This window comes from Buteo buteo, unplaced genomic scaffold (genome assembly GCF_964188355.1).
Source record: "Buteo buteo unplaced genomic scaffold, bButBut1.hap1.1 HAP1_SCAFFOLD_93, whole genome shotgun sequence".
NCBI lineage: Eukaryota > Metazoa > Chordata > Aves > Accipitriformes > Accipitridae > Buteo > Buteo buteo.
Genome location: NW_027439257.1, coordinates 70,547 through 97,086, shown reverse-complemented (window position 1 = coordinate 97,086; position 26,540 = coordinate 70,547). Strand labels below are relative to the sequence as shown.

The 26,540-nt window shown below is 58.7% G+C and overlaps 1 protein-coding gene across 1 annotated transcript in view; it reads right to left on the bottom strand.

Moving 5' to 3' along the window:
- Positions 1 to 4,608: 4,608 nt before the first annotated feature.
- Positions 4,609 to 26,540, bottom strand: part of LOC142027940 (maestro heat-like repeat-containing protein family member 2B) — a 33,961-nt gene continuing 12,029 nt past the window's right edge. The window contains exons 3-35 of the mRNA XM_075022097.1: positions 25,324 to 25,729; positions 24,661 to 24,800; positions 23,291 to 23,413; positions 21,342 to 21,507; positions 20,857 to 20,955; positions 20,127 to 20,278; positions 19,656 to 19,799; positions 19,045 to 19,137; positions 18,481 to 18,550; positions 18,256 to 18,369; positions 17,723 to 17,796; positions 17,279 to 17,398; positions 16,159 to 16,266; positions 15,285 to 15,965; positions 14,965 to 15,106; positions 14,224 to 14,276; positions 13,677 to 13,784; positions 13,309 to 13,428; positions 12,986 to 13,108; positions 11,992 to 12,153; positions 11,642 to 11,764; positions 11,246 to 11,313; positions 10,764 to 10,899; positions 10,563 to 10,658; positions 10,001 to 10,105; positions 9,664 to 9,787; positions 8,622 to 8,728; positions 8,028 to 8,180; positions 6,773 to 6,918; positions 6,364 to 6,526; positions 5,894 to 6,069; positions 5,142 to 5,279; positions 4,609 to 4,945 (exon numbers count right to left, since the gene is read on the bottom strand). Of these exons, the coding sequence (XP_074878198.1) occupies positions 4,609 to 4,945; positions 5,142 to 5,279; positions 5,894 to 6,069; positions 6,364 to 6,526; positions 6,773 to 6,918; positions 8,028 to 8,180; positions 8,622 to 8,728; positions 9,664 to 9,787; positions 10,001 to 10,105; positions 10,563 to 10,658; positions 10,764 to 10,899; positions 11,246 to 11,313; positions 11,642 to 11,764; positions 11,992 to 12,153; positions 12,986 to 13,108; positions 13,309 to 13,428; positions 13,677 to 13,784; positions 14,224 to 14,276; positions 14,965 to 15,106; positions 15,285 to 15,965; positions 16,159 to 16,266; positions 17,279 to 17,398; positions 17,723 to 17,796; positions 18,256 to 18,369; positions 18,481 to 18,550; positions 19,045 to 19,137; positions 19,656 to 19,799; positions 20,127 to 20,278; positions 20,857 to 20,955; positions 21,342 to 21,507; positions 23,291 to 23,413; positions 24,661 to 24,800; positions 25,324 to 25,399 (4,740 nt within the window). The 5' untranslated portion in view covers positions 25,400 to 25,729. The remainder of the gene's footprint in view (positions 4,946 to 5,141; positions 5,280 to 5,893; positions 6,070 to 6,363; positions 6,527 to 6,772; positions 6,919 to 8,027; positions 8,181 to 8,621; positions 8,729 to 9,663; positions 9,788 to 10,000; positions 10,106 to 10,562; positions 10,659 to 10,763; positions 10,900 to 11,245; positions 11,314 to 11,641; positions 11,765 to 11,991; positions 12,154 to 12,985; positions 13,109 to 13,308; positions 13,429 to 13,676; positions 13,785 to 14,223; positions 14,277 to 14,964; positions 15,107 to 15,284; positions 15,966 to 16,158; positions 16,267 to 17,278; positions 17,399 to 17,722; positions 17,797 to 18,255; positions 18,370 to 18,480; positions 18,551 to 19,044; positions 19,138 to 19,655; positions 19,800 to 20,126; positions 20,279 to 20,856; positions 20,956 to 21,341; positions 21,508 to 23,290; positions 23,414 to 24,660; positions 24,801 to 25,323; positions 25,730 to 26,540) is intronic.

Sequence of the window (26,540 nt, the reverse complement as noted above, 5' to 3'; positions counted from 1 at the left end):
TTGTATTGAAGGCCTCCCCAGTACTAAGTTCCAATCAGATAGTTCAGAAACTCAGATTAAAAATAGACAGAACTCCACTTTTTGTTCTGAAACAAGTGCAATCATTTAAACTACTGTTAATAATATGTCATTGCCAGGTAGTTGCCCTCACAAGATATCTGACACCTAATCTATTACCATCTGCTTATATTCAACTAAAAATGAGATGCAACAGCATTTAAAGCTATACAGAGCTCTTTCAGCTGGATAAAAAAGCATGAACACATTTTCTTCACTCCTCTCAGTCTGGCTCATACCTCAAGGTCTGCATAGGTTGCAGAGGGTGATTTTTAAATTCCTACAGTCTTCTCAGAGTTTAAGCTTTAAGTTAACACGAAAAGATAGATTTGAGCTTCCAACACTGCAAGATACCGCTGTAATATGGCATCAACAGTCATGCCATTTTAATCAACAATGTTCCTATTCAGTGAAGCACATTTCTGATCTTCAGCCAAATCATGCAAGAGAAAATTGCATTCATACTCCCTGGTACTGCTGCTTCTCAGTAATCCATTACTGCATTGAAGCAGGTCAAAAAACCTGTCTCAAAGACACTTCTGCTATCAGATCTTCAGAGGAGGGGCAGAAGGGGCAAAAAGCAGCACATCTCCAGCCCACAGTCCCACCAGGGCTCCTTTACTCACAACTAGGGACACTCATGGACCTCAGCAAAAATGGGACAGTGGTGAAACACACTCCCAGAAGGCAAGCCTTCTTGCCTCCCCCAAAAAATGAAGCCAGACCTGCCTAAAGCTGAAAACAAGGCTGTAGAAAACATTATTCTCTGCAAACCGCAGAGAGCCGTGCTCTGCAGAGGGAAAGCTCCCATCTAGCTGCCTGCACAGGCACGTACCTGGGACAGAGAGCAGAAATCACAATTTGGCATCTCAGACAGGGACACAAGAACCCCCTTCCCTGCCTGCTACTGATATTCAGCACGATACCGAGATGATGAAGAGTCAGGCAATGTCCGAGATTCTGATTCATCTCTGATAATCAGAAAGTAGCTTTACCTGCACCCTGGGACCAGCAAGCAGCCAGCTCCTTCAGCACCTAGACATTTTGTTGGCAGTGAAAAGCTTCATAATCTTAAGCCTTTACTTCCAATTCAAATACTTCATTTACAAACAGCAAATAATATTTAAGTGCTGTTAGTACTGGGCAGATAAACATCTAGTATCTTTGGAAGAGAGGCAATCCACAATCTGAAGGAAATGCAGCATGGCTTCTTCTGCCTTTTTATTTATTTTATACTTAATGCATTATTATCATCCTACAATATGTGTACTATTTTGGTTCAGTAATTAGGTTTCTTCTCACAGTTGCATCCAGGAAGACAATCTCTTCTGGAAGTTGTCTTTTCTGTCGGTGAATAATTAAAGGAGTATTTTTGGCAGGACATTTTTCTCTCTTCCATCATCTTGGGTTTTGGTTTGGTTTGGTTCTTTTATGCCTAAGCTCTTGTTTCCAGCTTTTGTATCCACCTGTGTTTGCACTGTGCTTAGTCAACACCAAAGCCCAGACATCACATATTTGCAGTCTTGGCAAGTTTTATGAGTCCTGACAACTGTGTAGCTGAATTTCTCACTAATCTTTCAGCAGGACCATAACCCTCAGAACCTCTAAAAGAACTTTTACCCCTAAATTCTTGTGTGCCATGCGCCCATCGACTGAATAGCACTCCACAAAGCACTGTTAAATCTTTCAATTTCCAGGAAGTACATGCAAATTTTATGCCACATTTGAGATAAGAAAATCAGCTCAGTAGTAGAGACAAAACAGAGAATTGGTCAGATGACAGGAGTGATTTAAGGTTACAGCAGATCACTAACTGCACTCAAGTCAAAATCTCAATGAAAGCAAAGATAAATCTCTTTTTGGACTTATTAGCAAGTGTGTCACCAAAACAAGAGTTCTCAAACCAAATCCCTAAACCTCAAAAGTGTTTTGGGAAAATGTATTTTTCCCCCCCCTCTCAATGTTGCTTCTTTACTTACAGTTGTGTCTCATTTTTTTAGCTTTCCCCTCTACCACAGGATCACAGCCCTAAGAGATGCCAATACCCTGACACAGATTTCCCCAAGAGCTTTGGCATTAGCACCAAATGCCACAATGCCGGTAAAGTCATGAGAGTCAGCAGAACCGATAAGCAGTGGAGATCCCTTAAATTACCTTTTCCTGGCACCCTGAACTGCCTCTCCACACAGAGAATGAACTGGGGCGACAGCTGGGGTCGACAGGTGGCGACTATTCCTGCAACTCCATCCCGACTGCTTGCTTGATTTCTGCCTTTGGCTTCCCGAGGGCAGGCAGATGTTCGGCCACTGCCAGGGAAGCAGAGCTTCCTCACGCGTAATGGTGACCTGGGAAGAGAAGCACCACAACCCTCAATGCCCACCCTTCATCCTTGTCTCCCTGAGCGACGGACCTCCCCTCCCACGGCATTCCTGCGAGCAGTCCTGTCCCATTCCCTGCCCGCTGCAGACCACCCACCTGCAATTAGCAAGGGCGGGCACCAAATGAACTCCTCCTGGAGCCTTGCACAAGTGCTTCCACTTCAAGAAGCACAAGAAGAAGCGGGAGGGCAAGACGGGTTCCCGCCGAGCCCCCCTCGTCCAAATGCCTGCCGCTGGAGAACGCCCAGCTCAGCCGCTTGCCCTGCGCCTGGCACACTCAGCTCCCAGGACTGCCGGAGCCCTCGGCACTGCAGGTGCCTAGAGGAAACTCCTGGCCCCAGGAGAAGGCCCCACCTTCTTCTCCCATGGGTCAGCACAGCTGGGGAGGGCTGCCAGTCTCCTCCCTTCAGGCGGTGCTGCCTCGGAGGATCGCTCCCCTCGGCTGCCACTGTGCCCTGCTTTGGGGCCCGCCCTTCCCTGAGGCGATGTTTCCTCCGATTGGCTGCATGAGATCGCTCCTCCCATCCAGTGATGGGTCAGGCGGCTCATCAGTCATCTCTGCTTTGCTCTTGCCAGCTGTGATTGGTGGAGCGGGCATGCCCCGCCTCCAACCAACACCCCCCCCACACACACACCCGGCAGGGAGCCCGGCTTTTTCCCCTCTTGCCACCTCTCCTGCAGGCCTCGAAGCTTGACTGGTGGGTTACCTATCGATCACATGCCTTGCCCCCGCCTCCTCAAATGCGATTGGCTGTCCTGGGCCCACTGACTCCCCAGGGACTGCTGGGTGGAGGTTGCCAGGCAACGAACTCCACCTTTAGGGCTGAGAGCCTCAGCATGGAGCTGTGGGCCCTGAGGAAAGGCTGGGGGTCATCAAAGGCGGGTTTGGACCCGAAAACCGAGGATTTCGGCCCGAAACAGGAGGCTCTGGGCACTACAAAGGATAGGCGCGATGCTACAGCTGACGCTGGGGACCCTGCGAAGGAGGGGAACCTCTTGGTTCCTCTGCCCTTTGCCCCAGGGTGCCGTGTATGGGGCAGGACTCTGGACTCGGGGAGAGGGAAGCTTCCCCTGGGTCACGGGCAAGGCTGTGCCAGCCCAGAGCACGCAGGAGGTTGCCACCTCTGAAGACCGGGACGAAGGAAGACTGGCCAGCTTGGCCCTTGCCGGTGCCCCCGCCACAGCAGGAGCCCCCCTCAGCCTGCTGTTCAACCCAGAAAGGGGCTCCGTTCCCGCTTACATCCTCACCTTTACCAAGGAACACCTTTAGGAAGGACTGGGCAAGGCGGAAGCACGTGCTTCCTTTGAGCGAACTTTGCAGAGCGTTCCGTTTGGGTCACGCGCGTGTGGTGGGACCCGCGGGACAGGGGGCTGAGGCTCACGTGGGCTCGCAGCCGGGCCAGCGTGCACAGCAGCCCAAGGGACAAAACCACGTCTCTGCTGGTGGCCTCCCTGTGTGGAGCTGCCCCTGCCCCCTGCAGATGTGCGGAGGCTCGCTGGGGGTGAGGAACAGCACCAGTGGGGCCTGGGTTAACGGGCAGGGGTCCGATGGGCCAGCCAGATGCTACTCTCCGTCCCTCTGCTCGGCCCCTGTGCCGCTGCTGACCCTTTAAGGTCCCCCCGCCATTCCCCACTCGTCCCCCAGTGCCCCCCTTCCGCCCCCTGCCCACACACCTGTAACCTCCTGTGACCCCCTCGGTTCCCCCCAGTGCCCCCTACTCCCCCCAGTGTGTCACTGGGCAGTGCTGTGGGGGGTCCCAGCGTGATGGGACACCGGGAGGGCGAAGCCTGCTGTGGCGATACGGTCGGGGCTCTCGCGGGCTGTTCCCTGCACCAGCGCGGGCTGGTGCTGGAGGTGGTCGTGCCGCGGTGGGAGGGGTGGCGAGGGGATCCCCATGGGCAGTGGGAGGGCACGCCAAGGCCCCAGGACCCCACGGGGAGACCCCTGCTCTGGGCTCTGTCCTGGCATGACTCCATTGTCCCCAGCCCGGGAAGATCTGAGAGGGGCCCCACAGCTGGCAGCCCCCAGCCTCGGTGTCACCCACACGTTGTCTCACCAGCTGCCAGGGTGCTATTAGGGAAAGAACAGATACACTCCCCTTTCGGTGTCTTTTGATGAGCTTTAATTAACTCCGTGGTGCTGGCTGGGGCCAGGTATTGCGGAGGGATTGCTCTAGTGCCTGCCTTGCTCGGAGGTCCCTGTCGTCCTGCGGTCCCGAGAGATCTGGAACAACACCACAGGCAGCGCCGTGGGGACCTGGTCCCGGCCAGGTGCTCCCCTGGCCACCCCGCTCCAGGGACCCGTTCGCCAGGGATCTTCCCACAAAAAAAGACATCCCAAGCAGCAGTATCTCGGTAAAAGTCCTCTGACCCCTTCCTTCCCCATCTCCTGCCTTACCTCAGCAAAGAAAGCTGTAGCTGTCATCCGCAGTTGAACTGAGCAGGAATTCAGCCACGGCAAGAGGTTCTTCACCAGACAGGGGGAGACGACTCCAGCGTTGAGCAGGACACTGCGCAGGGGTCACAAGCGAGGGACACAGTTACCCAGGAAGGCCACAGGCCGGGCCTCCAAAATTCACTTGCGCTGATGCAGACACTACTCTTCAGCTCCCGACGGCTTCCCGGGCACGCCGGGAGGGTCCCAGCGGCCATTTCCCTGGGCACAGCCCTGCAGGAGTTGGCCAGATGCATCCCTGGGGCTCTTACCTGGTCAGGAGACGCACCCCCTCAGGGTGAGCCACGGGGACTTCCAGGCGAGCCCACACTCCCCAAATCTCGAGCAGCTGCGTCCATTTCTGCGCCATGCATTTGCCCAGCACCAACTTTATAGCTGAAAGGAAAATCCTGGCAAAAGAAACAAAGTGCAAAATAAACAAACCCAATCAAACAAAACAAGTCCAAAGAGCACCACCGCCAGAAACCCCAAGAACTCTCAAATCACAGCAGGTTCGGGGAAGACTGATCTGCAGCAGAGCTAAATACCCCTGGAATGATGCTTCACAGCCTTCCAGACTGCAGCTAACGACACTGGCATTTTCTTCATGCCCCAGACCCACCGAAGCAGAAGAAAACCCACGCCTCTAGACTGACTCCACGCTAGGTGTCAACCAAGGCCAACACCTCATACCTCTTCCCACCAGCCTTTGGCCAAGAATGACACCAGTGCCCGCAAGAGTCACTGCTCCAGCGGGGGTCCGTTGAGGGAGTGCAATGCTATTGTGCACACAAGGGTATGCAGGAGGCAAGAGGACGGCCATCCGCAGTATGAGCTGCGTAAGACCTTCCTGCCTGGGAGCTGGAGTTGCTCCACGAAGGAACAGAAGTAAAACCAACCGCGACGACCGCTTTCCACATCTAGGAAGTGGGGCAGGCGAAGCCCTCCCTCAGCCCCACAAAGGCACATGCCTTGGCACGGGGAACTGAAGCCAGCCCCTCCATCTGCCCCTTCGGCTCTTTACCTGCACGGCTTCTCCACATGCAGTTGTTTCCAGCTGGTCATGAGCAAAAGCTGCCTCTCCCCACCCAGCATTTCACTGGCCCACCTGAGCAGGCTGGGAAGGAGGTGGGGAAGCAGTCGCCTGAGCTCCTCCGTGCTCCTCAGGGCAAACACCACCTCGGAGATGGCACGGGTGATCTGCAGAGAAACATGACCAAGAACCACCTGTTCAGGGAAGGCCTTTTCCCACCAGCCTGGTTCCCCCGCCTGCCCAGGGTGGGGGGTCACTGTCCGCACTTGTCACTTCTGCGACAGCCTTGTGGCTCAGGAGTACCAAACTGCCCTGGCTCCCCGCACTCCTTGAGGCCGGCCCAGCACAGCGCCCTGCGAATCTCCACGGGCACCCGCAAAGGGCACCTGACTCCCTTGCGCCCAAGCGTGAGTTAGCAAGCAGATGCCGAGCTGCAGAAAGGTGTCTGCCGTTGAACGTACCGTCAGAGTCTCCAGAGCAGTCTGACAGCTGTGCTGCTCACAAGGGGAGGAGTCCGTCCCCAGGCGGTCGTTTCCTGCTCTGTTTAATTTCTCCACTAAGCACCTCAGGATCTGAATCCCAAGGATGCTTCTCCCCAGGCTCCTCCACAGCTCCACCGTGTCACTGCAAGGGAAGAGACGTTCACCCCTGAGCCCGTATCCTTGCGGTCCTGCGGTGCCCTCAAACCTCCTCACCTGCAGTGCGGCTTACAATGCCCCACTCACAGCAGAGACACAAGCACGCAGTCTTGCAACACTCCAGACTGCTTGGGCAGAAAAAAAAGACCTGCTTCTCAACCGGACCCCCCCAGGGCAAGGAAGCTGCAGGGTCCCTGTTTGACTACAGTGGGGAGGTGGGTAGTGCCCGTACCTGTCCATGAGCAGACTCTTCTGGAGGAGACTGCTGATTACAGGCTCCTGGTGAAAGCGGGTGAGGAGAAACACTGCACGGAGCAGGAAGGGCCTGTGGGTGCTCTGCTGCATGTAGCTGTAAAGGGTGTTCAGGATTTTTGGCACCTGAATGGAAGAAGAGGAGAAAGAAGGGCTCCTTTACCCCCTCCTGTGGGGCCCAGGCAGAGTCATTCGGCACATGAGCGATGCCTGCTGCCTCGACACAGAGTCCAGATCCAGCTCGAAACCTCACGCCTTCCACCCTGCCTGACCCTGGCTCACATCTGGAGCCCAGTGTGCTCTTGGCAATCGTGCACCTGCATGCACACACGCACACGCATGCACACGCTCACATGCACAGCCTCGGTCGCTGCATGTGCCCAGGCCCAACCCCATGAGCGGCTGCGTGCCCTGTGTGCACACAGAGGACACGGACCCATTTCACGCTCAGCGCTTGGCTAACTCTCCCCATGTGTCTGTAGCGATGCAAGACCACGACCAAACACGCTCTTTGAGACCCCGCAGATGCCTTGCAGGGCCTCTGCAAGCGCACGTGTCTCCTTCCAGAGGAACCCCGTTCTCCAGGGACGCTTTTCCTTGCCTCTACCCTCCTGAGACTGAGTTAGTCTGCACTGCTTGAGCCACTGGTGGCCCTAGAGCCCAAGCGGAGCGCAGCAGAGCGTGAGCGGAGGAGAACAGGAGCCTTGAAAGGGCAGGCACAGCACGAGGCCAGAGGCTCCCAGGCTACAGATGGGCAGCAACTAGTGGCTAAAGGAAGGGCACCTCACAGGCTGGGTAACACCACAGTCGGGGAAAGCAGTGAGAGCAATGAACAACTATGCAACCTGTGGAAAACCTAGCGTGCCCAGCAAAGCTCAGAGTAGATGGAATTGGGGACCAGTGAAGAAAGAGAAGGGTGAGGTGGGTCCCAGGGCAGGGAGGACTGACAGTGACCCCAGAGGAAGGGGAGGAATGGCAAGGCTGGTGCCTCCCAGTGCCTCACTCATGGGAAGGACCCGGACCAATGGCAGCCTTTGGACAAGAAGTGCCCATAGCCTTGTCACCAGCCGGAGCAGGCGCCAGCAGCGGGTGCTAATGCACGACTCGGACCATCAGTAGCCCCTTGGCTCGGCACACAGGCGGCATTTCTTGAGCCCATGCCAACTGCACAGGGTGCAGTGCAACAGCCAACAGGAGAAAAGACGAAGTCTAATGGAAAAAAAGCTCTCCTTTACCTCCTGGACTATCTCCTCTCTGCATTCCACCAGGAAGATGAACACCCACTTTCTCACTGCTCTTGCACGTGGGGGCATGACATGCAGCAAGCTGTCCAGGATGGCAGTCAGAAAGTCCACAGCCTGTGCTGCAGGGATGCACCTGCAAACAGCCTGGAGAGAAGTCAGGAACAGGAGAGCCCGCATCACAGCTCTGCCCCAGCGATTCGGAAAGGAAAGGCAACTTGACGGGACTGTTAGTTCAGCAGTCATGGAGGGGCCAGTCTCTTGGCCCTCCTGCTGTGCCTACAGTGCTGTTTACATCTGGTGCAGCTAACCGATTTGGAAGTGTCTACCCCCTTGTTGTTTGCTTATATACCAAATTGGTATTCTGACAAGAGCACTCACGCACGCACACGTGTGTGCAAACGCACACATCACGGTGTCTGCTCCAGCGTGCCTTAAAGGACGGTCTTGCCTCAGAGCCTCCTGCTACTTGCTAACAACAGCTGTCCTGGACAGCCCGCTCTGGAGACAGAGACTCTGGAGGGGAGCAGGGAGACGTGCAGGAGCCCAGGAGCTGGGCCCCCACCCCACTGTTTCGGGGCCAGTTACCTTTGTTATTTGGGTACAGGTCTCCGCAAAAGTCTCGGTGTCCGGGCTGTTCAGCTCCTCACAAAGGCACCGGATCTCATCTGCCTGCGGCACCTTCATGCTCTTGGCTGGAACAAACAGCAGGAGAGAAGAGGAGTCACGTCTACAGAAAGCCAACCTCTGCCCCCAGATACCAATAAAGGAGAACCCCCGTGGTGGCAGGGAAGGCCACAGGGAAAGCCAGGGCCCTCCTGAACTTGGGGCAGCGGGATTTCCTGAGCCTGATAAATGGCTGACAAACCCCGGGCTGGAAAGAGCCCTCTTCCTCCTTAAACCTTTTGCTGGGGCTTCAGGGTTTCAGCAGCCTCTGCTCCTAGCAGCTGCGTCCCCTATTCCCACACAGGCCGCCATCGTCTCTGGGAGGCAGGAAACCTCCCTGTGACTTCCTCAGCACAGGCAGACCCTGCTGCCTGAAGAGGAAAGGCTGCAAACTCAACCCTTTGCAGCACGCTCTGGGCCTGCAGCTCAGATCCCTCCTCCCTGCCCAGTTTGCTCTGGGCAGCAAATTGGCTTCCTCTCTTGTGCTCCCCAGGAGATTTCTTCCCTGCCAGGGATGACTTTGGAGACTGCCTGGGTAGCTGCCTGTCTCTCCAGGCTGAAGGCAGGGAGCGAGGGGGAAGGCACCCTCTGAAACGTCGGGGACCTCATCCGAGCGAGTTGTCTGACCACCCTCTGTCTCTCCTGCCTGGACCGTGGAGAGGGACAGACGTGGAGGGGGACAGTCCCCAGCATTGGTGACGACGTCCTGCTCTCAGACAGCAGTGAGGGATGGCCCTGACCACCCAACCTCACGCACGCCCCGGGGAGGTGGGACTCGGCAACACTCTCTCAGGGATCCTTCCTGAGATGGGCAGGGGGGCAGAGGGCTAACAGGGTGGGGGCACAAAACCAGCCCAGCACGTTGCCTCCCCCTTCCCTCCACGGGACCCCGGTGGCGCCAGGCCAGGAAGGGAGGGAGGGAGGATCGGGCTGAGCAAGGCTGGGAAGCGCCTGCTCTCCTCACCTTGCATTTGGAGAAGGTAGCCAAGGCAGACCCATGCCCTCTGGTGGCACGTGTCCAGGCAGTCGCTGGTCAGAGACCCCAGCAGTCCCACCAGGGAGCCGAACTGCTTGTAGGGACATCCTCTCTGCAGGGGACAGCAGCAGGAAAAACGTTGCAGGCAGTCCCAGCGCCCGCTCGCCTCTACTGCCCAGCCTGCTCCCTGGGCAGCGACCAGGCAGAAGGGCTGCCCCATAATCCCAGGGGCCCCGAAAGCCAGCACCCAGCTGGGCAGGGCTCCTTTCCAGGGCCACGAATGGTGGGAATGGGGCACTAGGGCACGCGGAGGGTCCCTACTCACCGTGAGCTCACATCGCTCCTTGCAAGCGCCCAGCACGTGGGTGCAAACCCGCAGGGCTCTCTCCCGCTCCCATTCTTTGGCTGAGGTGAGCCAGCCCTTCAGGACCTGGGGCAGGGGGCATCTCTCTCGCAACAGGAATCTTTCTCTCCCCGAGATCCCTCTCCCTCTCCCTTCTTCTCTGGCCCCTTCCTGGCGCATCCCCCGCCCCACCAAGCACCGGCCCTGCAGCCTTCACCGCCTCGCGCTATGCAGCTGCCTCTGCCCTGTGTCAGGTCTTGCTTCCCTGCTGGCGTCTCCCTGCTCCGGCCTTCCCCCCAGGGCTGCTCTCGCCCAGCTCAGGGCTGGCTCTTGGCTTTCCCTCCACCAGGGCCCACTTCACTGCCTGTCCTGAGGCTGCAGTGGCCAGGCACTCCTGACCCCCAGCCCCGGCCAGATGCACAGCCCCAGAGCAAGGAGCCAAAGCCCCATTTGTCTGGAGGAAAGGTATCCACCTCCTATCACCCACTAAGGTCTCGATTCTCTGCCCTGGCAACGCTTTCCCTGTTGCCCCGTGGCTACTCACGTGGAACACTTTGCAAAAGCAGGCAGAGGTCGCCTCAGCCTCCAGAAGGGTTTCTATGAGGTGGCCCAGATCTTCCATGCCTCTCCTGTGCAGAAGCTAAAAGCAGCAAAGGAGAGCTGAGGCTATGCATCATGGGGGCTGCCAGGGCGTGCTGAGGTGGGATCCTGACCCAGAGGTGGGCAGGCACTGGCCGGTGGGTACCTCCATGTTCACAGCTGCCCTCACACTCTTCCTTCCCTTTTTCATCTGCTCCTCGGAAGGATGGGACAAAACACTCTGGCAGCACACTGCCAGCAGGTTGCCATTTTCCTTCCTGCTCAGAGGCGGCCTCAGCTTGCTGGCCAGAGGAAGAAGGGAGACAAAACAGAAAGGGGATTTACTAGCCCTCTCCAGGGTGGTTTAAACCACAACTGAGTCCCTCCTAATCGAGGGCCCCAAATCCAACCCCCCCAGCCCATGCCAGCGAGCACTGCCTTCAGCTCCAGCAATTCCTACCTCCTCCCAGGCAGCAGGCAACCCCCCCACCCCCCCCAGGTTAAGGAACCCCTGGGGCTCCCTTCTTCTGGGAGACACCTGGAATGGGGAACACCCTCCCACTCCACAGCCCCAGCAGCTCCTGGCCCCATGCTCAAGCTGGGCTGGGGCACACTGGGAGTGCCCAGAGCCTGGGGAACAGACCTCACCTCAACTCCTCCAGGGCCTGAAACACTCCATACACCAGGGAGTCCCAGGGCTCCCTCTTTATCCAGTCCTGCAAGTCCCAGAGACAAGTGCAGAGTTGGCAGCGGGCAGGGACACGGGACAGCCCTCCCGCCGCCCCGGGGACAGGCTCTGCTGCCAGGCTTGGGCAGACGCTGCCCCATCTCCCCCACGGAACCCCAAAGGCACAAAGGCACTGCAGGAGGGACCCTGCTCCTCAGCCACAGCCACCCAGTACCAGCACCCGAGGGCCCCACCAGCTGCGGACACAGCTCCAGGAGCTCGCGTGAAGCCGAGAGGCCATCATGCCTCTGGGGAAACCAGGCTGACGGCACAGCCCAAAACTCCCCCGTGTGACGGCTCCAGCTACGGACACTCACCAGCAGGGTCCGCATCGCCTCCTGCTTTAAGGAGAGCTCAAAGCTGCCGCAGTCGCCCACAGCCTGGATGGCACAACTGACCTCGGTGATGCTCTGCACCAGGGCGAGCTTGAGCTGCAAGTCCTGAGGCCAAAGAGAGCAAAGCACCCCTTGAACTCTTTGAAGGGCTGAGAGGTGGAAGAGGAGCATGGGCAGGGAGAAGCCACAGAGGGCTTGCATCTGGACACTGAGGACAAACCCCTCCTTGGGAGGTCTTTAGGAAGAGACCGCCCATCTCGGTACACCCCAGCCCCGAGGGGCCGGAGCTGGGGCACCCGGGCATCCCCACCCTACGCGCCCTGTGCTCCTACCCTCTCTTTATCTCTGGAGAGCCTCAGGATGTTGCCCATGATTTCTTTATCCACACAGGTGAGCAGCTGCTCCTTGGGGGCATGCAGCGCAATGCCGCTGTAGGTGCGCATGAGAGCAGCACGAATGGTCCGGGTTCGCTCCATCTTCTGCCGCCGCTGTACCTGTGTCGACAGAGATGCCCTGAGACATCAGCCCCGGGACTCCTGCGGCGGGCTCCTGCGGCAGGCCCTGCCCCGCACCCTCGCCAGCTCTTTGTTTCCCCCAGCACCTCCCAGCAGCTCCCCGAGCTGCGAGTGCTGGGGCTGGGAGTTGTTCCCACCCCGCAGCTTGAGTTCTCTCTCTCGGAGAGGGAGGAGGTGCAGCCAGCATCACACACGCTGCTGGCTGTTATACCACTGACTCGAGAGGCCGGGGAGCTGTCTGGAACCTTTCTGCGGACAGGTACCCGACATAGCCTGTCACGGTCCTGCTCAGAGCCGTGCAGCCTGTGCGGGTCAGTGGCGCAGATGAGCCCGGTCTGCTCACCTCCCCAGGCCAGGCTGCACTGCTCTCTCTGCAGGGCCCTGCCCTGCCCAGAAAGGCTTCCCCACAGCCCCCAGGTGGGGAGCAGAGCCAACGAGACCTCACCAGGCTCCTGCTCCCAGCCCTCAGCTTTGAGGAAGGGGCAGAGTGTCACACTGTGCCCACCCCCTTGTCACCAGCTCCTGCTGAAGTTAAGTCAGGGCAATGTGGCTGCGAGCAAGCAAGCAAGCAAGCAACTGCTGCAGCTGCCCCAGCTGGGTGGCTCTGATCCACCAGGTGCCAAACCCCATCCTCTCCAGAGACCCCTCAGGGGCCCCAAGGCCAGGATGTCCCCTCTGAAACACAGGTCTCGGGTAGCTCTTCCAAGAAGGTTAATCTCAAGGCAGCTGCCACAGGGTGGCTGCTGCAGGTGTAGAAGTGGAAAGAAGGCCAAAAAAGGAAAGCCAACCAGCAAGCCCCTCGTTCCTTTACCTCCCAGCCCGTGGAAGCCTGGCGGGACCAGTCTCTGGTGAAAGCGGCAGAGAACATAGTCACCGTGCCCAAGACCAGGTGGAAGTGGCTCTCGGCAGCGTGGGACACAACAGAAATCATTCCCTGCAACCACGGAGAAACGGGGAGTCGGTTCCAGTCCAGGCATTCAGCCGTGGCCAGCGACCGTGGCCGGGCAGGACGTTGCAGCAAGCCGGAAACAGCAGCAACGGGGAAAGGAAGGAGGTCTGGAGCTGGGCCAGGAGCAGCCCTCCCTCTCCCCCAGGAAAATCCAGGGGCTGCTCAGGACAGGAGCATCACCTCACCTTGGCCTCAGACAGCTCCACAGGGTTTGTCTCCTGGAGGAACCTCAGCACCTGCCCTTGGACGTGTCTGAGGTCCTGACAAGCTGCCAGCACCGTCCCAAGAGCCTTGTACAGGAAAAGCTGAAAGAGAAGAAGCCGAGCCCGAGATGCAGTCATGGCCCGACCCGTCAGGAGAGGGCTGGCCCCAGATGGACCCCACCACCTCCGGGAGCAGGCAGAGCCGGCCACGATGCCAGGCTGTGGCCAGCCGCTGGGGCAGCCCAGGGGAAACGCCTTTTGGGGACGAGGGAAAGGAAAGCAGTGAAATCTGCCTGCGTGGGCAGAGTACCAGCGCCAGCTCCAGCCCCAGTGCCGGGCAGGACACACACCTCCTCCCAGGAGCCGGCAGCAGAGCTGCCCAGCCGCTGGCTCAGCTCCTGGCTCAGGCCTACGGTCCAGGCCTTGTCCTCCACGGGCTCCAGCGACGCTCGCAGAAACTGGTGTGAACGGGAAAGGAAGCGAGTGTTCCCCAGACCTTGGCCAGGGCCCTTTCCACGCTCACGTGTCCCGGGATGCTGCGGGGGAGAGCTGCCGGGAACGGCAGTCTCCTCCCTCACCCCACCCAAGCCTCTTTTCACCAGCTTCCCTCTTCTCCTAACGCCTCATGTGAGACCCCCCGGCAGGCCGGACTTAGAGGAGGAGGCAGCGCTAAGGCGCGTGCCACAGCGTTAGAGGGCATTAGCCATCAGCCGTGGCACGTGTGCAGGCAGCAGCTCCTCTTGAGTGGGCAGGCACCTACTGCCGGGGGAGGCGCAGGGTGCTCAGGAGGTGCCCCCACCTCCTGGTGCCTACACAAGCAGCCCCGAGCTTCCTCCCACAACTTTGCTGCCTCTTCTCCCCCCTCGATTTGTGACACCCCCCGCAAGGATGCTATACCTTAAGCACACGGCGCTCCCACTCTGCAGAGGCCAGGGAGCTCTCAGTTCTGCCTAGGAAGCAAGAGGAAGCAAAAGCTCTCGCAGCTATTTAAGCTCACACCAAAGACGAGTCTGGCGCTCTCCTCTGCAGTCCGACCTCCCAAAAGTCCCAGGCCATCAGGCTAGAGAGGGCCTACGCGAAAGCCCTTGCGAGGCCAAAGACACAGGAGGGATCCCAGGGGCGGTCGTCAGAGGCATTGACTCAATCTGGGGAAGGACGCACTGGCCGCAGCAGATTCCCACTGAGCGACTGCAGCTCCCACAACAACTCCAACCACCCAGTCCCAACACACATTTTCTCCCGAGCCACCCATTGCCTTTTGCCCATTTCCAGCCCTTCTCCCAGGCTACTGCCGAGGACAGCTGCTGCAAACCTCGCCTGGCCTGGGGACTTGGTCCTCCAAAGCCGAGGGCTGCACCCCCTCCAGGAGCACCAGTCACGTCCCTCTCCCAGACACCATCCTTGGGTGATGCCAACACCTGCCCTCTGAGGGGACATCAACGGCCCCCTCCATCCCCTGGGCCGAACTGATGCCAGGGGACAGCTGCCCCCAGCCTCAGCACCGGCTCCCTGGAAGGGGAAAGGCAGCAGAGCAAGTGCTGGGGAACTGGGGACAATTGCCCTCCGTCGCGCCAGGCAGCTGCGTTTTCCTGCCCCCCTCCCTCCCCTCCAGCCTCTCCCTCCCCACCTGCACTTTACCTTCCAGGTACTGCAGCAGGAGGGGGATCTCGGTCGCCCACGCCGCCCCCAAGCCTCTGTGGATCCTGCCGTGGAGGGCCTGCAGCAGCTGCAAGGCAGCGACTGCGCGTTCGCGGCTCGGGTAAGGAGCTGCCGCCACCACCTAGAGGAGGGCAGGAGAGAAGGGTCGCTCCTGCCGCCAGAGCCACAGCTTCTCCCAGGAGGGAGCTCGGGAGGGAGCTCGGTGCCGCTTGGCTGGCAGCAGGCAGCCGACGGCTTCACCCAGGGTGCTGCCAGCCCTGAGAACGGAGTGGGATCCCTGATGGGCTCGGGCATGCTGCCTCCTCCTTGGGGGCTCCCGGCGCTGGCCTCAACAGCATCTCTACCCCGGGATCTCCCACCACCCCTGGCCAGAAAAGCTCTTTCCCCAGGGCCCCGCTACTCACCAGCAGTCGAGCCAGCAGGGCCTGGGGAGCCGGCAGCCGGGCTGTGGGGAGGCAGAAAGGCTGGGTGAGCCGACGAGCCTCACGCCTCCGATAGCCCCACACAGGGCTGAGGGCTGAGAGCAGCTGCGCTGCAATAGCGCTGGCTGGGGGGCTCCCCAGGGCTGCCCAGCAGGAGATGAAGGCAGCTCCAGCACGGCCAGGAGCGAGCCCCGGCTCACCAGGAGAGCGCTGCGAGCAGGAGAGCCAGGCCTCTGCGCCGGGCAAGGGGCCACGCAGGGCAGAGCCCCTCGTGCCCAGCAGCAGAGCCTGTCTCTGCCCTTTGCTTTTCCTGGGCTCCTGCTCAGGGCTGGTGGGGCGCAGGGAGACGCGGGCTGGCCTGACCCCTGGCCAAACCCAGCAGCAGCACTCGCTGGGGCTCCTACCTTGCTCCTGGGAGTCCATGGCATCCGGCTCCTCCTCCTCGCACCCCGCTCTCTCCCGTCTCTCAACCAGGGCTCGGAGGCAGCGGGAGAGCGGGATCAGCATGCCGCTGTACTGGGCTGGCACCACGTACTGCAGCAGCCTCGGCCACAGGAGCTGCAGAGAAGAACCGGGCAATTCGCCACACTGGCATTTCCGCTCAGCGCGAAGACGAAAAGGACGGTCTGCATTTCACTGAGCCTGGTGCGCTTCAGCGCAGGAGGGGACAGGTTCAGGGCATGGGGGAGCACACGGAAAAATGTCCTGAAGGCAAGAAGCGGCCACAGCAGCAGGACAGAGGGCAACTTACTTTGGTCATCCCTCTCAGAGTGACGTCCAGTGAGCCCACGATGTCCAGGCACAGGGCTCGAATTGCTCCATCCTCTGGGTTTTCCCAGGCAAAAAGGCCTCCTGCCACCTGTAAGACAGAGTTGGCAAACCCCCAATTACCTTCAGCTCCCAACTGATGAGGCTCAGGCACCCCTCACCAGTGCTCTTCTTGCTCCTGTGCCTGCCCCCCTCCCGATGGCCAGACGGACCCAGCTCGAGGACCGGGTCCCAGACCCTGGGAAGGACTGGGAAGCCTGGGAGCAGACAGTGCCGCTGCTTGCCGACTCGGTCCCCTGGGGCCCAAATGCTGCTGTCGTGCCACCAAAGCAGAGGTGAGGAACGTGCCCTTCAGCAAGGCTGTGCTCAGTGCCAGCCCTGGAGGCAGCACACCCAGCCCGACAGATGTGGAGGAGCACCCAGAAGCCCTTTCCTTTGCCCTGCTCCCAAAGCAGAGCCTCCCCGAGCCTCAGAGTGACGCACATGGATCTCCCAGCTAGAGGGAAGGTGCGGCCAGAGGGAATGTCCTCGGCGAGTCAGCGGGAGGCTCGGCCATCCCCAGCTTTCACCTCCTGGGCACCCAGCTGAATGCTGGGAAACGCTCACCACAGGGACTGCCAAACGGCCCGTCCCCTTGCCAGAAGGGATGTGGGCCCCCAGACTGTTACTGGGTGGGCAGGGTGTGCTTTGGAGGGCCAGAGCACGAGAACACCACAGAAAGCTCCTCTAGCCAGGCCCACCTGTCCGCACTGGCTGTGTTTTGCTCACCGTCCATCAGCATTTAAGGACGGAAGATGTCCTGCCCCTACAAGACGCTCCCTTTGCAAGGCGGCTTTGCCGAAGGCGCCCGTGGGCACAGCTCGGCACCACAGTGCTGGGTGGCATGCCGAGGTGTAAACCCACATCATCCACTGACATCTCCACCAACATCGGCACAGACACCCACGAGGAATGGCCATTCGGAAGCGGCTCTGACGGCAGTGCCAGCGCCGATGGCTCTGCAGCATGGAGCTCTCCAAGGCCAAGGCCGCCGGCAGGAGCCCTCAGCACGGTCCAGGCACTGGTCAAAACAACCAGCCCTGGGTGTCCTGCTCTGCCCTTACCAGTGTGCCCGAGGTCCGGCTGAACTCGCTGAAGATGTGCCCCACCACATCCCATGGCCAGCAGCTCTGGGATCCGGAGCTGAGCAGCTCCCTGCTGAACTCCAGAACTGCCCTCCGCACCTGCCAGGGGAGAGTGTGGTTATGACCCTCCTGTTCAAAACCCAAAGAGTTTGCGCCTTTGTGGCTCGCAGAGAGGTGGCAAGGCCACGGCAGAAGCTTTCGCTCCTGGCGTCAGGGCTGGGCTTCAGCACCAGGCTGGACGGGCATTTGCCCCGCAGAGCCCAGAGACCTCCCCGCTCTGCCCTGCCAGCTCTCCCCAGGGAGGAGCCATCAGCCACCACCTGGGCAACGCGCCAGCACTTCCCCAGGCCCTCTGGCTCTGTCCCAAGGGAAAGGGTTTCTCTGCCTCCCCTGGTGGCACCCTCTCTTCCCAAACCAGTTCACCTGGGCACTGGGGTCACTGCACAAGGCGCGCATGGCCTCCACCAGCTGGGGCAGCTTCTCTCTCACCGCAGGTGCTGGAAGAGATACGGAGAGGTGTGCATTGAGGCAGAGCCCCAGTGGCAGAAGGGATCCCCTGAAGCTTCCAATGGGACAGAAGAGCGGGGCCTGACTGGCTTCACGGGAAGCAGCGGCGTAGTCGGAGCAACCCCACTTCCAGAGGCTATTTTACAGGGACCGAAGGCTATGGCAACAGAGAGAACAAGAGAAACAGCACGGGTACGAGCAGCTCCTGTGCAAAGCAGCCCACCTGCCCGCCCACCAGCCTGCCTGTGTTACACGCCCGTGGAGCGCCGTCCCTGGTGTGCCGGCATTTCTAACTGCCGGGGGAGAGCCCTGCTGCGGGGCGTCAGCTCGGCTGGGGGACCCGCTCTTCGCAGCTCCCTTTGGGTGCAGGTGCACCACTTTCGGCCCGTTCCTGCTGTCAGCCCAGCAGCCCCAACCCCTGCCTTGCGTCCCTGGTCTGTGGCACTGACCGTCAGCGCGGGCCAGCGCTCCCAGCAGGCCCAGGGCTGCCACGCGACCGGCCTCACTCCCACCGCTCAGCTGGGAGTGCAGAAACATGCCTGTCTCCTCGGGGCGCATTCGTGCTGCGGGGAAGAAATCGCATTCTGCATCAGCAGGCAGCTGTCCCCAACAGCCAAGGACAGGGAGAGAGCTGCCACGGCACGGCGGGCCATCGCCCAGTCTCCTCTCCTTACCCTGCAGCATGATGCAGCGGGACAGCACTGCCTTCTGGGCAGGGCCAGCCTCCTCGGTCACATCAGGGAGCTGTGGGAGCAAGATCCATTTTAGAGAAAGCGGCATCAGTGCTGAGAGGGACCGAAAAGTAATGGCGCTCTCCGTTCTCCTCTCCCTGGGCACTCTGGGCATGGGACCCACAGCCGAAACCCAGCCCACCCCACGGTGGCCCCGGGCACACACAGAGGTTTGCGGCAGCCCAGGCTGCCCAGGAGCTGAGGCTGAGCAGCGCTGAAAGGCTGCCCTCAGGGTGCTGGCGCTCCAGAGTCCTCCTGCGACTTGGCCGAGAGGGAAATGGCTGTGGGAACCGGGCTGCCGCTCAGGCCCGTTCCAAACAGCCAGGATCAGGCCTCCTGCAGCCTTAAGATGGCACCTGGATCGAAGTCCTGGCATGCTCCAGGCCTGCAGGAAGGTCCCAGTGGAGGAACGCCCTGCTCTGCCCTGCCAGCCGGCAGGTCCTTCCCTTCCGTGGCAATCATGGGTGCAGGCCCCAGGCTTGCGGCAGGGCGCAGGGCTCCCCTTACCTGGCGGCGCACAGCGGTGCTGATGGCAAGAGCCGTGCCCTGCGGCATTGGGGTCTGAACTCCCTCCAGGATCTCCAGGACATAGCTGAGGCTCTACAAGAGAACGGGGGGGAAGAGGAGGCTCAAGCCACCTAAAGGCACTTGGGAATGGAGAAACCCAGCACGTCTGGGATAAGGGGAGCCCCTAACATCAGCTCCCAGGGAAAAGCCTGACGAGCAGAGCAGCATCAAGAGGGTCTCTTTCCTCGGAACGGAGCCCGGGCTTGACAACTCAGTTTCCCACTCATCAGACCTCGCCAGTCGCCGCATGGGACTGGACATGGCCCTGGGCATTCGGGCAAAGCTCTTCCTGCACACAGAGCCCCAGGGAGCTGGCAGTGCCTCCCTTCCTGAGCAGATGAGCCCCAGGGACTCTTGCCTCCCTCCCGCCCTGCCCCGGGTTTCTCCTTTTCTGCCCAAAGAGCCCAGGAAACCTCAGGCCTCCTCTGCTCTTCCTGTTCCTTCTCTAAGGGCTTCCCAGCTCCTCCTGGCACCCCACAGCTCCCCAGTGCCTCTTAGCACTCGCGCAGACCCACCCCAGCAGCCACGCCAGGCCCTGCGCAACATCTCACCTCGGTGAGCCGGGAGTTGTCTCGGACCTCCTGGTATTGCTGCAGGAGCCAGAGGAGCTGCTCCCAGGTCTGCTCTCGGTGCTGCTCCTCATGCAGAAGGACCCCCAGCATGGCAGCCACTGCCCCGAGGACAGCCTGCTTGTCCTGAAGAGGGAAGGGAGAGGCTCCGCTTGGAGGGCTGAAGGTCTGCCTAGTGCTCAGCATCCCCTGAACACCGGTCTGCCCTTCCCACTGGGAGGGGTTTCCCTTTCCCTTCTGCCCTGCAGAAGAAGGGCTCGCTCCAGAGGAGAGAGAGCACTTCCCCACCCTGCTACCCCAGCCCTCCCTGCAGAAAGGCCCCAAGGCTCGGCTGCTTCCCGTCGGGAAGCCCCCTTCCCCTCGGCCCTCTGCTCGCACCCCACTGGGCACAGACGGACCCAGCGCCATGGACATCCCTGCTGCAGCCCCGGGCGTCAAAGCAGTACTTCTCACCTCTTCCTCCTTGCAGTCCAGCCAATTTGCCACCACATAGCGGAAGACCGGGTAAATGGCTTCACAGAACTGTGCTACCCCCTTGCGAGGGAAGGGGCATTGCTCCCAGCTGCAGAGGTATGTACTGACTCCTTTCGACCATTGCTCCAGGACTGCACCAGGACAAAGGAAAAGGGAGCATGTGAGAGTCTGCAGCAGGGACGGTACCTTGCGTTCACGCCCAAGCCTGCTTTAAGGACGGTCCCAGGCTCAGCAGGGCTTCCCTGGATCTGGATCTGGATCCAAGGGCAATCTGTGCTCTTGAGGTGCCTGGGTTCAAACACCCCACCGTTTCTCTCCTCCTCACACCCATCGCACCTTCTCCTCCTCAACGGCCCCTTCCCCTCCAGCATTTCCAACTGCACACCCTTCCCTTCCCTTTTCCCTTCCCTTCCCTTTTCCCTTCCCTTTTCCCTTCCCTTCCCTCATACTCGCCCTTTCAGAGTAGGGAGTTTAATCCCAGAGGGAAGCGGGGGAACAGAAACCGTGGGAAGGGACCCAGGAGTTTCTCCGTGCAGCGCTGCCGCGTCCCACCCACAGAAACCTCCTGGCCTTCCCCCGCTCCTCCTACACACTCGCTGCAGTTTGGGATTGCCCCGGGCTCACACCCACCACGTTCCCTCTGAGATCACATGGAGGCATCGAAGGCCGCCCCTGCCCCTAAGACCCCAGCCAAGGAGCCGACACTCACCACTGCAGATGGCATGCAGGACCTCGCCGCTCCCCACCTGGGTCAGCACGGTGCGCAGGGCGAGCAGCGTCATTCCCACAAAGGGGATGCACCGCAGGGCTGCAGAGGAGGCAGGGACAGAGGGACCGAGAGGGTCGGTGAGAGACACGGGAGACTGGGGTCCATCCCTGCCAGGGCTGGGGCTGCTGGGCCACGCAGGACGTGCCGGAGGGTGTGGGACGGGCTGCCTTCCCCGGGGGGAAGCCCTTTGGGGAAACGGGGAGGACGGTGGGGGGCCAAGACCCCGCGGGTTTGTCTCCAACAGGTTCCCACCCTTTGGGAACTGGGATCGGGCTGATAAGGCAGAGCTGCCAACTGGCCCTGGCGCGGAGCAAGGAGGCACGGCAACTCCGTAGCCCCCCAGTTCAACACAGGGCGTTTAGGGAGGGGGAGGATCCCTTCTCCTTGTTATCACAGATCTCTACCCAAGGCCCAGGGTGCCATACCATAGCTGCGGGCCATTTTGCCCAAGGTGAGGAGCACAATCTCATCAGGGACCTTCCTCATGGCCTTCAGGTGGCTCTGGAGCTCGGACATGACAAAGTGGAAGTGGGAGCGGGCCAGAGCTACCAGGACGTCACTAGCGGCCATCTTCACGTCACCTGTCACACCCTGCAAAAGCGTCACAGGTTAAACACTCCGGAGAAAAAGGCTGAGGCACTAGGGCAGGCTGAATGACCCCATCTCCTCTGCAAGACCCCTCGGGACAGCTGTGCTCGGGGCCGAGCGGCTGCTGCCTCTTGTACCCTGGGATAGGCGAGCAGTTCCCTGGCGAAATGAGGGAGGCTTTGCCCCAGAACAGCCTTGTGCTGCTGCCCCCTCTCCCTCTCCATGCAGATGCCAGGATCAAACTGCCACAGACTCAAGACCCCCCTGGGACCTCTCCGTGGGGCTGGTGGGTTGCCACGGCCCTTCCTCAAAGCAGGACAAACAGTGTTGAGCTTGAACCCAGCTGTCGCTCAGTTAGAAACAGCCCCGAGTCCGCTTCTCTGCACAGTTCCCTGCCTCCCTGTGGAGTGACTGCTAGAAGTGACTTATCAGTATGTTCCCCGCACCCCCTTGAGGGAAGGCAAAACCTCCAGGGTGGAATGCAGTGGACACGCAAGGAATTGGTTCCCTAATAATTCTCTGTGCAATGTAACCTGCAACCTTAGATGTTAGCAACACCAAGGCAGTTTGGTGTGCTGACCCTAAGAGAAGTAACACGGAGGGTGGAGTGGAGCGGAGACGCCACGGCCAGTCTCTGTGATGTTATCGCAGGGATAGGGAACTGGAACGATAGGAAGGGTAGGTCCCTGCATTGAATCCACGGAAGCAAGGAGGTAAAATCATGGGGGTTCTGTCGATCTACTGCCCTACTTCTGATTTATCTCCTAAGTGCCCTGTCCTGGGGTACTGACACGCAACATCACGTCCTCTGGGTGAACTTTGCTCATTAGAATACCAAAACACACCTCCATCCCAAAAGCTACCCGCCTCCAAAGTGCAACCACCCCTCACTGAGCCTGCGCTCTGAATTTTTTTCTAGCATGTCCTTTTAAAAGCAAAGTGAGAGAACTTAATACCAATCAAAGTAAAGGCATGCATGACTGGAGTCACTCGAGCTCCACCTAAATAGGAAAATAGTGTAAAAAGGCCCAAAGAAAGGGTGACTATTAGGGAAGATACCGTCGTGGACAAGTTGGGAGGACATCACTGCCTTCTGGGGTCAGTCGACAGGCTGAACCTCTCTTCCCCCCAGAGGGACACCTCTTGGGTGAGATTCGAACACTCGGCTGTACCGAGTGCTTTCCCGGGAAACTTAGAATTCTTTAGAGCTCTTTTCCTTCCATAATTTAATGCGCTTGTAGTCGACTGTATTATTATTTGCACGTGCCTTGCAGACAGTGTATTTATCATCGGCAATCCAAAAGAACCTGTACTCCTGTTGCTTTAATAAACTGTACTATTCATTAAAATCTAGCCGTGATAGTTCATTGAACGCAACCAAGCTCCTTAAGTCTGGCTGTGATAGTTCATTGAACGCCACTAAACTGAAAGTACAGTGCGCTATTTGTGCGTCCGTAATCGTGTTAGTTCAACATATTGAACGCGACCGGACTTACAGTGCTGAATTGGGCATCACCCAGAATCTAAGCCTAGCCGCCCCCAGCCCCTCGGACATCTAAAGACAAGCTGGAACGCAAGGGGGGTTATTTTCTGCCCAAAGTCTTTACCCTTTAACACAACACTCCCCTCTCCAAATTCCCTGTCACGACGAGTCCCCAGAGCCTCTCCCTTAGGACCTCTGCTGGGTCTGAACAACCGAGGAACATCTCTGCGCCACTCTGTATTTCCCCCAAAACCAGGGGCAGAGGCAGGCTGCTTGGGTGGCCTTGAAAGAGAACAAGCTCACCTGGGCTGCTCGCATGTCACTCAACGCCTCTGCTATCAGGCGGTTCACAACGCCACTCGTCAAACAGCCGTCGTCTCCCCACAAGACGCTCTCCAGCTCCCGGTACGTCTCCACTCGGTCACCCTGGGGATGGACCACAAAGGGGAGTGATGGGACTTGCTTTGCCCTTGTTCCCAGGGAGCCACGACAGAGACCTGCTGCCCCCCAAATCATCTGCGTGACACGGGCACGAGGGACGAGTTGCAGGCATCGGTCAGGACAGCCACGGGGAACAGCAGGATCTTCCGCGGTGCCTCTGACACGAGCAGAGAGTCAGACAGGGAGATCGACTCCACCGGGGCAAAAGGCCACATGGGAGCCTGGGCGGTCACTCCTGAAAACGGGGGATGGCGGAGGTCAGGGGGAAAGTGCCGGACAAGGAAGGGTGTGACTGTTCACTCAACTCCTGCCTAGATTTTGGCTAACCCAGCTCCTGCTAAGGCCTGGTGTATGCTGGGAGCAGCACCATTAGGTCAAAGCGAGAGCACCGCGTAGGCAGGACGCGTGGCTAGAGAGAGCTAAAGGGCCATGATGCAGCCATTACCAGCTGCGGATGGCTGTCTCCGGCAGCCATTACCTTTTGTCTGGCAGTTTCCTCAGAATCCACTAACGTAAGGAAATGGTATAGACCCAGCCTCCAAGCTGGAGGGTATAAAACATCAGCTTACTCAAAAAGCTTTTGAAGCAGATCCAACAGCAGCTGAACTGCTGAGGCTTTCATGCTTCCCGGTGCGACACAGGGGACGCCCACACCGTGATGGAGGAGGAAGGGTGAGCGCTCTCTCGGTTGGCTCATAGGTTCATAGCAAAAAAATTCTTTTTTTTGCTCATAGGTGCACGATATTAAGAGTTACAGATTATAAGTTATGAAACCTTATGACTTGACTGGTGAAGGAGTGAATTCACATGATAGACGAGTCTGGGAGAAGGGAATTGAGCCCCTGTCATGTTTTTTCATTGTATTTCTTACTGAGCTCATGAAATAAAGTTGAAATCACAGCGTATGTTGTCCTGTACATTTGAGAGATCCAAATGGACCGTGGCAAAGGGGAAGGCATGGGAACGAGACCATGCCCCGAGGAGGGGAAGCCGTGAGCACCCTGCGCCTTGGGGCCCAGTGTTGCTCCTCGCACGGGCAGGAGCCCCAGCACTGGGAGCTCCCGGGGAAAGGAGTGGGGAGCAATGGCATTAGTCCAGCTTGAGCAGCAGGATCGGCGCCTGGGGACAAAGCGCCTGCAGGAGGGCAGAGGTGCTGTCAGGTGAGACGCCCCTCTGCCACGGCACCCGGGGAAGCCAGGGGCATGGAGGGGAGCCCTCAACCCCCACCTCACCTCATGGTCTTGCAGTCGCTTTAGCAGAGAAGTCCCGACGGCCACAAAGGTAGTGACGGCCGCAGGGACAGTCCCCGTCACACCGCCTCTGTCCTCAGAACGCGCAGGTCTGGACTGGGAACGCACGCATGAGCAGAGAGCTGCAAGAAAAGAAAGAAATGGCTTTGCTGGCTGCAGGGCTTCGCGCCAGGGAGGGGTGAGGATCTTCCCAGACTGCCCCAGCACTACCAGCCTGTGCTGGGCTGTACTGGCAAGAGGGAAGTCAGTGGGATGAGGGGAGGGAGTCTTCCCCTCACCGCGGCAGTGGGAAGACCACCCTGGGGGACTGGGCCCATCCTGGGCTCCTCAGTGACAGAACGGCAGCGATGCGCTGGAGTGAGTCCAGCACAGGGGCCCTGAGCTGGCCAGGGGACGGACACGGGCTCCGCAAGGAGAGGCCGGCAGGGCTGGGGCTGGGCAGCCCTGACAAGAGCCGGCCAGCCCAAGTCACCTCTGAGCGGTCCCCAGCTGCCTCACGGAGGGCAGGGAGAGGATGGATCCAGGACCCTCTGGGACGTGCCTGGCAGCAGGATGAGAGGTGATGGGACGCAGCCCCCAGCACCCGGCTGGGACAGACACTGCCTCCAGCACGTATCAGACCCCAGCCTCCCACCAGCCCCTCACCTCTGAGCGCTCTCATCCTCCGCATGGGCAGCAGGATCCCACGGATCGACACGCTGCTCCTCCAGGCAAAAGCCATGAGCAACTGGGGCAGCACCAGCCCCAGGAGGAAGATGTAGAGCCCAACCACTGTGACCTCACAGAGGGCTCCGGTGACATGGGGACATGTGCTGGGGACGCAGCAGCACCCTGGGGACCCCCCAGGCCCAGAAATGCAGGATTTTCCATCCCTTGAATTTGCTCATGGTCCTCAAACAGTTTTAGCAAAGACTTGCTCCAGACAGCCCTTCCCAGCTCTGTCCCTGGGAAGACTGGGACTTCTTTTCTCTCTCAGAAGAGAAGACTTTTCCTTCGGCAGGGGACTGATACGGGTGGGGTGTCCCAGGCCCTTGTGCCTGAAGGCAGGAGTCTGGAGAAGAACAAGCAGCAGTGGATGGGGATCAAGTCAGGTGAAAGGCAGAACATTAAAGCAATTAAGTTTACTAAGAGTAAAGAAATGAGTCTTAGGACCATCAAGAAGAAGGAGAAATGTTTGTAGAGCACGCAGATGGAGTAGTGCTCACAGAAAAAAAGTACTATTTGCGAATAAAACAGGATAAGAGAAGGAGAAAAGTACACAAGCAAAGGGGTCTGGAACCAAGTAAGTTGCAGAGAACCAGCTTCTTGGGCTTTATACACTTGTGGTAGACCTACCTCTTCCTGCCACATCTTATTAAAGAGAATATATTTATTTTGCTTTTCCGTTCAGCATTTGTTGTTGATTTTCTTTTCTTGTTACAGACAAACCATTGTATATTTTGCTAATGAAATATATTTCAAGTTGTATAGTTGAATCCCAGCCTATTAATCAACAATGTAGAAAGCTATCTTTTGACTGCCAAATAGAGCACAAACTGCTCGAAGTGTTTTATTTTAATGCTCTATAAGTAGTGGCTAATACTTCAGCTATATAAAATGAGCTATTGATATTTCAGTGCATTCCTATTTGGAGTGCAGAAAGCTTCGGATTTTTTCATTTGTATGTAATTAGGCTCTAAATTTTAATTATTTGCTCTACAAAGAAGGTAGAGAGTAGAGATACAAACATAAACTTTCTCCTGTATCCTTGTCATTTAATTACCATCATTTCACAGTCTAAAATACAAAGCTTTTCTCAACCACCTAATGAATGAGGTTCTTGTGTAATTGAATGCAGGGATATGACTGAAGAGCAGTAACTT